At 42.6% G+C, this 13,307-nt stretch overlaps 1 protein-coding gene across 1 annotated transcript in view; it reads left to right on the top strand.

Moving 5' to 3' along the window:
* abca2 (ATP-binding cassette, sub-family A (ABC1), member 2) overlaps positions 1-13,307 on the top strand; it is a gene marked incomplete at its 5' end in the record, with an annotated part of 43,683 nt that overhangs the window by 15,562 nt on the left and 14,814 nt on the right. Inside the window, 16 exons of the mRNA XM_079222738.1 lie at positions 375-751; positions 993-1,152; positions 2,102-2,230; positions 2,423-2,590; positions 2,848-2,944; positions 4,816-4,989; positions 6,185-6,287; positions 6,809-6,923; positions 7,111-7,301; positions 7,979-8,129; positions 8,228-8,432; positions 8,534-8,698; positions 10,121-10,301; positions 10,592-10,804; positions 11,176-11,372; positions 12,688-12,861. Of these exons, the coding sequence (XP_079078864.1) occupies positions 375-751; positions 993-1,152; positions 2,102-2,230; positions 2,423-2,590; positions 2,848-2,944; positions 4,816-4,989; positions 6,185-6,287; positions 6,809-6,923; positions 7,111-7,301; positions 7,979-8,129; positions 8,228-8,432; positions 8,534-8,698; positions 10,121-10,301; positions 10,592-10,804; positions 11,176-11,372; positions 12,688-12,861 (2,800 nt within the window). The remainder of the gene's footprint in view (positions 1-374; positions 752-992; positions 1,153-2,101; positions 2,231-2,422; positions 2,591-2,847; positions 2,945-4,815; positions 4,990-6,184; positions 6,288-6,808; positions 6,924-7,110; positions 7,302-7,978; positions 8,130-8,227; positions 8,433-8,533; positions 8,699-10,120; positions 10,302-10,591; positions 10,805-11,175; positions 11,373-12,687; positions 12,862-13,307) is intronic.

Here is a 13,307-nt window from a genome sequence, read left to right as displayed (position 1 = left end):
TCATTTGTGTCATTTAAGGTTTACTGTATGCTTTGTATTCTTATTGTTAGTTTAAATACTACATTTACTCACTTTTTACTGTTTACACCCAGATTTCACTAAATATTTGTCATGGACATTTGGTTTAAAGTCATGAATAAGTCATGAAATCCATTGGTCAGAATGTGTATGAACCCCGATGACCATTCAAATTCCCAAAGGTAACTTAAGAAGCAGTTTCTTACAAGTTTTAGTATCCTCAAAGCACAGGACAGTCACATACCTAACAGCAGCAAGGTTGGAGCACATTTGATTTGTTTACTAGCTCTTTTCCTCCACCTTCCTCCTCTCTTCCTCCACCTTCCTCCTCTCTTCCTCCACCCTCATCTCACCAGCTTCACCTGGAAGAGCCCAGCTCTCTGGCTCCGCTCTCTCAGGCCGAGCTCGGCGCCTTAGTGAAGGACCTGGCTGACGTGGAGAGACTTCTCAAGGACGTGGACCTGCTCTCTGGCCTGGCCCGACTGCTGCCCAAAGGAGCCTGCGCCGGTCGGGCTCCAGCTCCTCCCGCTAACACCACCTGGCCCCTTAACGCCACCACCTGGGGCCCCAACACAACAGACATCCCTGGAGAGGACGGGGCGGAAGGAGCCGAGGGAGGAGGAGGAGCAGGAGGAAGGAAAGGGAAGGAGGAAGCAGAGAACCCTCACTCTCAGTTCTCAGCGTTTGTCCAGCTGTGGGCCGGACTGCAGCCCATCCTGTGTGGGCACAACAGGTATGAGAGCGATGGAACCATGATGAACACATGGCAAGAGATCATACGTGTCTGTGTGTTCTCATGAAGAGAAGGACAGAGAAATATCTTTTCAATTTAAGTGATGACTTCTTTTTATTACAACCTTGGGGCGTGTTTCTGTTGTTGTGATCACCATTTCTATCCAAAAGAATAAAATAGGACCCAAATAGTTGGTTGTTGAGACAACGTAATGGACTTTGACCTGTGGCTCTTGTTGTAGGATCATCGAGCCAGAGGCTTTGAAACAGGGGAATATGAGTTCTCTGGGATTCACCAGCAAAGAACAGAGGAATCTGGGCTTACTGGTTCACTTGATGACTACAAATCCCAAGATCCTCTACTCACCCATTGGATCTCAGATGGATAAAGTGATTCAGAAGGCAAGTAGACTGTCTTTGGTGTCTGAGCAGAGCTGTTCATTATCCTCACAGACAAAGCTGTGCTCAATGCTCCAATTATTTTTTACCCACTTGGGGTAAAGGAAGCAAGCTACAAATACAGATCAGATATATAATAACCTTATAACATTGTTATTGTGAAAGATTCACTGGGTGCCATGTTACTTCAAAACCATTACATGGCAAATTGACTGTATTGTACATGTATATTCTAGTGATCTGACCACTCAAAGCTCTTTAACACTACATGTCATCATTCACCCATTCATACACTGATGGGAGGAGCTACCATAAAGGTACCACCTGTCCATCAGGACTAACTGACATTCACACACTGAGCCATTCGCCCCATAAACACACACACACAGTAGTTTATTTTGACCCTGTCCCACATACACTTATTATATTTCCTCTTGGTTGAGGGACGTTGTTAAAAACTACAGTTTGAACCGATGGGCTGAGAGACACAGTCCGGTCTGAAGTCAGAAAGTATGAAGAGATAGACGAACACACAGTTGGTTTTGTTCTTTGCTGGGAGTTTGTCCTTTACAGTTTGTTTTGTTTTTGCTGATGTATACATGGTTTACTCTTGATAGCGCTGCATGTGCAGTTTCATTGACACTGACAGATGCTGCATCCAGAGGACTCCCAGAATAAATGAAGTGAGAAAATAGAATAAAATGAGAGAATGGTTTCATCATTTACATTCCATGCAGAAAACATTAATCATGCACTGTCTAACAAATGTCCACTGATTATGTGGGTGAGCACAGACTGACTAGTGGCATCAGCTCTGTACATCTCTGAGCCACTGGGTTATAGATGGTTGAGATAGCAGTGCGGTGAGGGAGGGAGGAGGTGGACAAAGGAAGGAATCCTATGGACAAATGGCTGAATTCATACAAAATCTTTGTAAACTTTTTGCACTTAGGCAAATGAGACATTTGCATTCGTCGGCAACGTGACGCACTACACCAAAGTGTGGCTCAACATCTCCGCACAGCTCAGGACTTTTCTGGAGGAGGGCCGGCTGCACAACCACCTGGTGTGGCTTCAGCAGGTAGACTCAGTTCATCTTTTGACATTGTTAGCGATAAAATAGTATCATGATGTTCCCAACCCTTTATAGGGCACTCATTAAAAATACTTTGTGAGGAAAATGACCAAATATGGTTACTTGCACGATAAAGCGCTACGTTAATCTAACTTGGACTTGATGTCTCTATTCATCCTCCACCTCTTCTCCCTGCAGCTGTCATCAGAGCTTCAGCAGCACCCGGAGTTGTTGAATGGCACAGACAGTGAGCTGATGCAGGGTCTGATGGAAGGTAACTACAGTCTTCCAAACATCTCCACCCTGCTGGAGCAGCTGGACACCATCGACAATGCTGCCTGCGGCTGGACGCGCTTCATGTCTAAGGTTGGTAAAGTGTAGAATATGCATGAGTCAGCGGACACCTGAACACCAGCTGCTGAGAGTTCATGAACACTAGTATGAGAGCTGAGACTGAGACTGAGTTCTGACACTTGAAATGTGTAGAGACCACAGCTATTACATCACCATTAACATCTGATGGCTCGTGGAGACGGGAAAGAGCAAACATGCTTTAAATGTGGTGCTTAGCAGTATTTTGTGATGAATCCATTTCTGCTTCTGTCTTTGCTCCGTGCTTCCAGGTCAGTGTAGATGTCTTCAAGGGCTTTCCTGACGAGGACAGCATCGTCAACTACACCCTAAACCAGGCCTACCGGGACAACGTGTCTGTGTTTGCCAGTGAGTCGTCCCTCTCTGTCAGGTTGCGATCATGGTACCTCCAGTTGAAAGTAAAACTCATTTGTGTTCAGGGCGAGAGGGGTCGGCTGCAATCTTTCTTGCCCGCCTGCGGGTCCTGGAGGCAAAAGAAGGCACTTTATCAAAATGTTTTCTCCACTAGAAGGGCACCCTAGAAGGCACTTAATCATGTTTTCTCCACTAGAAGGACACCCTAAAGGACACTTTATCATCATGTTTTCTCCACTAGAAGGGCACCCTAGAGGACACTTTATCATCATGTTTTCTCCACTATAAGGGCACCCTAGAGGATGCTTTATCATCATGTTTTCTCCCCCAGAAGGGCACCCTAGAGGGCACTATATCATCATGTTTTCTCCACCAGAAGGGCACCCTAGAGGGCACTATATCATCAGGTTTTCTCCACCAGAAGGGCACCCTAGAGGGCACTATATCATCATGTTTTCTCCACTAGAAGGGCACCCTAGAGGACACTTTATCATCATGTTTTCTCCACTAGAAGGGCACCCTAGAGGACGCTTTATCATCATGTTTTCTCCACTAAGAGGGCACCCTAGAGGACACTTCATCATCATGTTTTCACTACTAGAAGGGCACCCTAGAGGACACTTTATCATCATGTTTTCTCCACTTAAGGGCACCCTAGAGGGCACTTTATCATCATGTTTTCTCCACTAGAAGGGCACCCTAGAGGACGCTTTATCATCATGTTTTCTCCACCAGAAGGGCACCCTAGAGGGCACTTTATCATCATGTTTTCGCTACTAGAAGGGCACCCTAGAGGACACTTTATCATCATGTTTTCTCCACTAGAAGGGCACCCTAGAGGACGCTTTATCATCATGTTTTCTCCACTAAGAGGGCACCCTAGAGGACACTTTATCATCATGTTTTCACTACTAGAAGGGCACCCTAGAGGACACTTTATCATCATGTTTTCTCTACTTAAGGGCACCCTAGAGGGCACTTTATCATCATGTTTTCGCTACTAGAAGGTCACCCTAGAGGACACTTTATCATCATGTTTTCTCCACTAGAAGGGCACCCTAGAGGACGCTTTATCATCATGTTTTCTCCACCAGAAGGGGACCCTAGAGGGCACTTTTTATCATGTTTTCTCCACTAAAAGGGCACCCTAGATGGCAATTTATCATCATGTTTTCTCCACTAGAAGGGCACCCTATAAGGCACTTTATTATCAGGTTTTCTCTTCTTATGTTAGATGTCTGACTATGAATACATTTCATAAAGATTACATGTACATAAACATCTAATACCGCAATTTCCAGTACACTGTCTTTTATTATTTTATTAATTTAGGTTCACGGTTTAAATAAATGTTTGGCAGCAAAACATGTAGGAGGAGTACATTTTTAACAATTTACAGTACTCGCCACGTTTGGTTCTGCTATACTCCAGATACAGATATGAATACAGATATTTTTGTCTCGTAAAATCCAATAATACCCTGCACTACATTAAAGTCTCTGGGCCACAAATGCCTGATATCTAATACGATGGCCTAAATAGAAATTAAACCAGTGGGGTTAAAGCTAGGGGTCTTTTGGGGGTCATTTATTGCCTAAACATATTAAATAGAAGAAAACAAATTGTAACAAAAATGTTAGCAGAGCACTGTACCATATATTTGGCAGAACAACATACTTTAAAGAACTGGCTGCTTTAAAACACAGTTGACATCTGAACCACACTGCAGCATGAAACCAGTGCAAGTAAACCAGTATAAACAGAATTCACTGTGTATTATAGAGTCCGGGATATAAAGAGAGAACACGACAAACAATTAAAGTCAAAGTAAGAAGTCTGAACTGATATATTTCCTTCTGTTTTAGGTGTGATTGTCCAGACCAACAAAGATGGCTCCCTGCCGCCCCATGTTCTCTACAAAATTAGACAAAACTCCAGCTTTACAGAGAAGACCAATGAGATTAGACGGGCCTACTGGCGTCCCGGGCCCAACACCGGGGGGAAATTCTACTTCCTCTACGGTTTTGTTTGGATCCAGGGTAAGTGCTAAATTATTATTTATGATACAGGCTTGAATATGGATTTGATACAAAAGGGACATTATTGATTTGTTGCACTTAGTTTGGAATCTGAAACAAATCTGGACTCATTGTTTTAGGGCAGTCTGCAGATGGAAACAGGCTGTACTATAAATATAGACACAGGGCTAGGGGAGCCAGACTGTGACGTAAAATGCTTTGTTTAGTTGGTTTTACGAAGAAAAAAATGCATTCTGATAAAGTGCTTACCACTGTGCACCTGTGAATATGCCAAAGCAATCTGCAGCAGGAGCACTTCCTCACACAGTCCTCTGTTATTTTAGAAGGAGAGAGCCGGGCAGCTGCCTCTCTGTCAGGCGTCCAACACACACAGGTCTTCTTTCGACTGTTCCTGTCAGCCGTTGCCATTTCTATCCAGGTTCTCAGGGTCACACTCAAGATATAGGATCGTACCTTGTGGTTAATTAAAAACAGGGTGTGAAAATCCCCCTGCGCCTATTATCAGACAAAAAACTACAACATATTATCTCTGGAACCACATCGTTGTTTAACTTCATTTAAATTGCTATAATACCTCAACCCTTGTGAGAAGATACATCTGGTGTGAAACATAATTCAAGTAACCGTTAAGTTTAAGTATTTACGTAAACTATATGTTTGAACCGACACAGTTTTTTGACTTAAACTCCTTTGAACACCCACATGCTGTGCTCTACTATGATTTTGTTGCAGATTCCGATTCTTTGGGTCCTAATCTTATTAGTATGTTGGCTGTTGTTAGGGCTCCATCCGGCTCCACAGTTTGAAAAACTTGGTGACCGCTCAAGGAGGCATTTTTGGGAAATCGTGCTCATATCGTGCTGGATGTTCATAGTTTTGATCAAAATATCTTTTAAAAGTGAGATAGCATACATGCATTTTTTCCCAAGACTTTGCTGAACAAATACATACAATAAACACAAGTATTGAAATTAATTTGGGGTTCCTACGACGACTCAAACACAGGGGAAAATAAAAAAAGGTCTAGAGCCAAAATTGGTTCCTTGGTGTTTAAAGGGTTGAAGGTTGACCGCTCACCCTCTGGCCTGATGCCTTTGTCAAGGTTGAAAAGAGTGGTAAAGGATCTTTAGGAAATAATGCCACAAAAAGAAACACATATTTTGTAACTCTCTCTATTTCCCTCACTCTCCTCCAGATATGATAGAGAGAGCCATCATCAACACGTTTGTGGGCCACGACGTGGTGGAGCCGGGGAACTACGTCCAGATGTTCCCCTACCCCTGTTACACCAGAGACGAGTGAGCGCTCCTCTCCTGCTAGCTCAGTGTTGAGCTCATTAGACACAGAGGAGTACACGGGTCATAAACATATAATGTGCCATTGGAAACATGAGAGATGTTTGTAGGTTTACTGCACAAAAAGCTAAAAAATTAAAAGAATTGTCAATTGGATTAAAAGAAGATTTCTATTGTAGGAGTTAAATTATGGTTTTCAAAAGGATTGTTTATAAACAATTTTGAGGGTTACAAGTGTGAATGAAATCTATATTTATTTATTCAAACAAACATTGCATTGCATTTCAAAATGTTTATTTAAATTGTGTTCTTCATATCTGATGAATATATTGTATACATGTATTGCATTAGAACTGCAGTATGCTCTACACAAGGTGTATAAAAAAAAAGATTTTATAAAGGAAAGATTTGCATAAATAATATTAAACTACATAAAACACAGGTGAAAACAAAATTACTTCACGAAGACAAGACACATAACAGATTACAGATAGCAGATGTGTTGTTGTTGTTGTTTGTTTCAGCTTTCTGTTCGTGATCGAGCACATGATGCCTCTGTGCATGGTGATCTCCTGGGTTTACTCAGTAGCCATGATGATTCAGCACATTGTGGCTGAGAAGGAGCACCGGCTCAAAGAGGTTAGACTCTAAGATATATATATATATATATATATATATATATATAGGTTCCTTTATGTAAGTGCAATACAAAAGGACTGCAGCAGTCCTTTAAATCACATTCTTTTAGTTTGTGTTTCAAAAGCTCAGACACAAACCCCAGTGGGCCCGTTTTAAATGGTGGTGTAACATCATGTCCCTCTGTCAGGTGATGAAGATGATGGGTCTGAACAACGCTGTCCACTGGGTGGCCTGGTTCATCACTGGCTTCGTCCAGCTGTCCATTTCCGTCACGGCTCTGACGGTCATCTTGAAGTACGGCCGGGTGCTGCTCCACAGCGACCCCTTCATCATCTGGCTCTTCCTCACCATCTACGCTGTGGCCACCATCATGTTCTGGTGAGAGCTCCTCTTCCACTAAACTCGCTATAAGATTCTTTCCAACGCTCTCAACAGTTGAATTCAGTGTCACCACGGTCTCAATGCTCCAACACACACTCACACACACACACTCACCAATGGGGGATTTCATCACTGAACTGCTGCATGTGTGCAATGCCAATGGGACAGGACCAGTAGTGCATTTTATACCTCTGTACCTCTATACCGCTGTCTGATATCGTAAACATAAACACATGCATGACGGGATGCTGTTCGGCGCTGGTGAGATGCCTGGTTGTATAGAAGCCATTTCAGTATAGCTACCATGCAGGAAATGTTGTCATAATGTGAAATTATTATAAAAACAAATATTAAATTACTATTGAACTAATTTGGATTTTAAGCAAGGTTAAATATATACCAGCAGTTCAATTCATTTTTTCCAACAACCATTACTATTGATAGGACAATAAACAATTTTATCACTGTTTAATATCTAGGTTGATATTAATAATATAAATGCAGGAAATTGTATTACAGTTTTTTAAACTACTTTGACCTCAGTGTTCCAATCTTTTGATCTTGAATAATTAGACGGACTCCCACTATATATATATATATATATATATATATATATATATATATATATATATATATATATATATGATTTCATGTAACCTCCCTTTGTTTTCCAGTTTTTTGGTGTCAGTAATCTACTCTAAGGCCAAGCTGGCTTCAGCCTGTGGAGGAATCATCTACTTCCTCAGCTACGTGCCCTACATGTATGTGGCCATCAGGGAGGAGGTCGCCCACGATAAGATCACTGCCTTTGAGAAATGCATCGCTGTAAGGCCTTTTCTCCTTTTCCTCCTTTTCATTTGAGTCAAACTACATTTGGGGTCAGTTTGTAAAATGGGATTACTGGTCTCCCCTCTCCCCTCCAGTCTCTCATGTCCACCACAGCATTCGGCCTGGGCTCCAAGTATTTTGCGCTGTATGAGGTAGCAGGTGTTGGCATCCAGTGGAGGACCATCAGCCAGTCACCGGTCGAAGGCGATGACTTCAACCTGGGTCTGTCCATGATGATGCTCATCATCGATGCCGCAGTATACGGCGTGCTCACTTGGTACATAGAGGCTGTGCATCCAGGTGTGAAATCATTTCCCTGGGAATCCTCCCCATCCGGTTCTCAATGTTTAACATATCTTTCCAGATGGATTACTTAAAATTTGTTTCCCCGTCTCTTATAGGAATGTATGGCCTTCCCCGTCCGTGGTACTTCCCCTTGCAGAGGTCCTATTGGTCAGGCAGTGGGCGTGTGGAGACCTGGGATTGGCCGTGGTGCGGAGGCGGGGCTGCCAGGCTCAGCGTGATGGAGGAGGATCAGGCTTGTGCTATGGACCAGCGGAGATCTGGTAAGGACACATGATGACTTGGTACTGACGAGGATGGCTTCATGGCTTGACTTAACCCAGTGAAACTTGAACACATGTGATGCGATCGACACTATGCAGGAATACCATTATTGGGGACCCACAGCTTCATCTGTCAATGTCAGGTTGGGCAATAGAACAGGTGAAGAAGACCTCATGACGCTGTAGTGTTGAATCAACAGGTGCCGTGGTCTGAGCACATTGACAGCATGGGAAGTCTAGAAAGAGCTCCACTTATTTACCATCCTCTTTTATTTGTCATCTGCAACACAGTCCAGTCAAAGTATGTGGTCGGTTCTGATGACATCCGCCGAGTCTGTGACTGTGCTTTCTATCTGACTGTAATCTTTCTGACTGTACTGTTTAAACTATTTCTGACTGTACTGTTTTAACTGTTTGTTTTACATCATGTTTTGTCCGTATTATCTTTTGTCTTTTCTGTGGACCCCAGGAAGATTAGCAGTCGCTAAGGCGTCAGCTAACGAGGATCTAAACTGATAAACTACCTTCTGACTTTACTTCTTTATATAACTTCGGAAAACAAATGTATGTCACTTCACCTAATACACTTTTGTTTATGTCTAGTAGCCAGTAGTTTTGGCCAACCTAACATTGAGGTTACATAACCTGTCTGGTAAATATAAAGCTACAACCAGCAGCAAGCTAGCTTAGCGTAGCACATAATGCAAATGATAAAAAAACAGCTAGCTTGATGTGAATAGAATTAATCTATGCTTCTGCAAACAACTGGATATGTTGAGTATTGACGTTTCTAAAGCCCCCAAAAAAGCCTCGTAAAGGAAAGGCACAATGCCACCTGTTAACATTGTGAAACGATTGGTTGGGTTTAGGAAAGAAAACATTATGGTTTGTGTTAAAATAATAACACACAACGTAACTACTGTAAAGAAATCACAAACACAAGAAAGTAGACAATATATCAGGAAAATTAAGAAAAAAATCCCCCCCCCCCCCAAAAAAAACCATGATAGGTATCAAATTAAACATCAGGGCTACAGTAATATACAATCCCCATGTACAACCTCTAAACACAACTCAAACAATAAGTAGGATTAGGGTTATTAGGGTTAGGGTTTAAAGGGTTAACCGTTAGGTAAACAACATCATGTAAAACAAAGTTACATTAAAGTGTAAAGTCAGAAGTTCCTTTTGGTCTTCAGACAACATGAACATCGGTCTCCTGGGTGAAAGTCGCGTTTGGTTCCACCACCTCCCGCTCGTAGAGGACCTTTTGCTTGTTGTACTATTATTTTACCATGTCACTTTCAAGAATGGGCAATTAATAAACGACGTCACTGCAAAACAAACACAAACAACAACAGTAGCTTTAGGAAACCCCGTCTTTGTTGCAGCACTTATCTCTCTCTCTTGTGGTGACCCCAGAGGAGATGCGGGGCATGGAGGAGGAGCCGAGCCACCTGTCTCTGGTGGTCTGTATCGACAAACTGACCAAGGTGTATAAGACCGGCAGCAAACTGGCCCTCAACCAACTGAGCCTCAACCTCCATGAAAACCAGGTAGTCTCCTTCCTGGGACACAACGGCGCTGGCAAGACCACAACCATGTGGGGGGGCCCAGTGTGTGTGTGTGTGTGTGTGTGTGTGTGTGTGTGTGTGTGTGTGTGTGTGTGTGCATCAGCATGTGTGTGATGGTAAAAGGCAACACTGAAGATCAGTGTGCAATTGAAATACTGGTTTGAAAAAAGACCTGTCGTGTAACTTCGATTGGACCGTGCAAGTTTTTGTTTTTGGAACATTCAGTTATTTTAATTAGGTTCCAGTATGTTGGAGGCTATGTTGGATGTAATCCATTGCTACTTTACTTCTACTGACTGCCTACACTGACTTGTCATAGGTCCATCCTGACAGGCCTGTTCCCGCCCACCTCTGGCTCTGCCACCATATATGGGCATGACATCCGCACGGAGATGGAGCGGATTCGTCAGAACCTGGGTATGTGTCCGCAGCACAACGTCCTGTTCGACAAGCTGAGCGTGGAGGAGCACCTGTGGTTCTACTCCAGACTCAAAGGCATGGCGGAAGAAGACATACGCAAGGAGATGGACAAGTGAGTTGAGTTCATAGAAAGTCAAACAGACAAATCAAATAAAGCATCACAAGTAAAGACATTTGAGGTACCCTCTACCCAGACAGCTCTTATTGGGAAATATCCACAGGAAGTTTTGAGTATCTTTGACCATAACTAACAAGCACTTTAAAAAAGCAGCAAAATAGATTAATTATGATTTAGAATATTAAGTGAATGAACATTTTTCTGTAAGACAGAAGAACTGAGAGCAGAGTGGAATGACTGTGCATTATACTGCATGTATGGTGTTATAGTGCAGAGACCTACCTCTACATATACTGTATAACTGCAGTTCTAGACATTGGTATGGATATGATGCTGTGAATCATCACACGTTGCTGTGTGTCCAGGATGATTGTTGACCTGGAGTTATCAAACAAGCGCCACTGCTTGGTGCAGACTTTGTCCGGCGGGATGAAGAGGAAGCTCTCTGTGGCCATCGCCTTCGTCGGGGGCTCCAGGGCCGTCATCCTGGACGAGCCCACGGCGGGGGTGGACCCCTACGCTCGCAGGGCCATCTGGGACCTCATCCTCAAGTACAAGCAGGGTGAGTGGGAACCATACCAGAGGACATCCTTCGGCTATGCTCCAACAACTACTTTCAAAGACTTCTCTTTGCAGTCCAGGGTAGTTTTTATCAATGAAAGTCGAGGCACTCTTTAACGTGCTAATCTGAGAATGTGTTTGTTCTGTCACCATCTCTATCTCGACCACCACGGGATATGTATTTTAACGCTTCCTTAATTATCTCCGGAACCACAGCGTTGTTTAACTTCATTTAAAGTTATACAATACGCAACCCTTGTGAGAAGATATATACATATATAATTAATTAAGAAGATAATTAAAGTAACCGTTAAGTTTGAGTACTTACGACCCTATGTCAGCTTGCGGCCAAAACGGTTTCACAAGATCCTTCATAAGTATACCTTACAACGTCAGATCTCACTAACAAGCACATCTGCGTAACCGTACGGGTACCTGGACGATCACAAAACGGCACAGCTCACTCTGCACATTTCCGTGTCCTGTGCTCTTCGTGTAGCCCCCACCTTTGTAAAAACACCCCTAAGCTTCGCTTCCCTGTGATTTTCTTTGCAGATTCCGATTATTTAGGTCATAATCTTTCCAAAAAGGTGTCTTATTAGTATGTGGGATGTTGGTACAGGTCTGAACCATGGAGTTTGTACAAGTCGGCGACCGCTCCCAAAGATATGTTTGAGAGATCTTGCTTAGATCGTGCTGGATGTTCATAGTTGTCATCCAAATATGGTATAAAAGTTTTTTTTTTTTAAATATACATTTTTTTCACAAAAGAAAAATGAAAAAAATGATATAAAATAATACAAGTAATAAAACTCAATGGGGTTCATACGACGACTTGAACACGTGGAACAAAAGTACAGAAGGAAAAACGACCCATATTTGGGCCTGTTGGAGTTTAAAAGGTTAAAGCGAACAATGGTCTCCTGGGTGAAAGTCCTGAGTTTGATTGACTCATCCATTCTAAAACTACTTCTCATTATTATATAGACAATAAACGGTCACATAGCTCACTGTGCTACATTCATTGTGAAAAACAATTCCACTTTCAATGTGTACATGGTTTGCAGAAACATACAATGCCACCGTTTTTACCGGCGACTGGACTGTTTATTAAAGGATATCATACTATGGTAAATAGTGGATGTTGGTTCAGTGTCATGCTCATTGCATGAAGTGGAAAAATAGTTCTTGAAATGTAATGATGTGCAATAATATCCCGTCTTCACATTATGGTTGAGCTTGTGTTTCACGTCTTGTTTGATGATCGCAGCACAAAGCAGCGGCTGCATGTTCACGTGTCGTTCCTCTGAACCCAGGCCGCACCATCCTGCTGTCCACCCACCACATGGATGAGGCAGACCTCCTGGGGGACCGCATTGCCATCATCTCCCACGGGAAACTGAAGTGCTGTGGCTCGCCGCTCTTCCTGAAGAGCACCTACGGAGACGGATACAAACTCACACTAGTCAAAAAGCAGAGTGAAGGCAGAGGTCAGTGGGGTTTATTTGTTCTAATTCATCTTTCATTTCAGATTCCCAAACAGATTTAAAGTCAGATTGATGGCAATGACCCTAGTCCAGGCATTACATCCCAAAGTGTGGGTCAAAATTGCAACAAAAAATTAACTCAATGGATTTTGTGTTCCTAATTCCTAGTTCTGAATGAGAGAAGATTATCCAAAGGATTTGTATGAAGAGAAAGTTTTGAAAATTGCCTAAATATGAAATGATAATTTGATGAACACACTCTTTCAGTGACGGTACACGACTACATTAAAGCACGCTAGATTTTACCACGCTGTATTTTTACTTGAAGCAGAAAAAAACCCTTCAACCCAGATCTGGTCTTATTCTAATAGTCTTATTCTACACAGATCTGATCTTATTCTACTAGTCTTTTTCTACTAGTCTTATTCTACTTGTCTTATTCTAATAGT

This window comes from Taurulus bubalis, assembly GCF_910589615.1.
Source record: "Taurulus bubalis genome assembly, chromosome: 8".
In the NCBI taxonomy this organism is placed as follows: Eukaryota; Metazoa; Chordata; class Actinopteri; order Perciformes; family Cottidae; genus Taurulus; species Taurulus bubalis.
The sequence above is the reverse complement of the archived record's forward strand: the minus strand, read 5'-3'. Positions and strand labels throughout refer to the sequence as shown.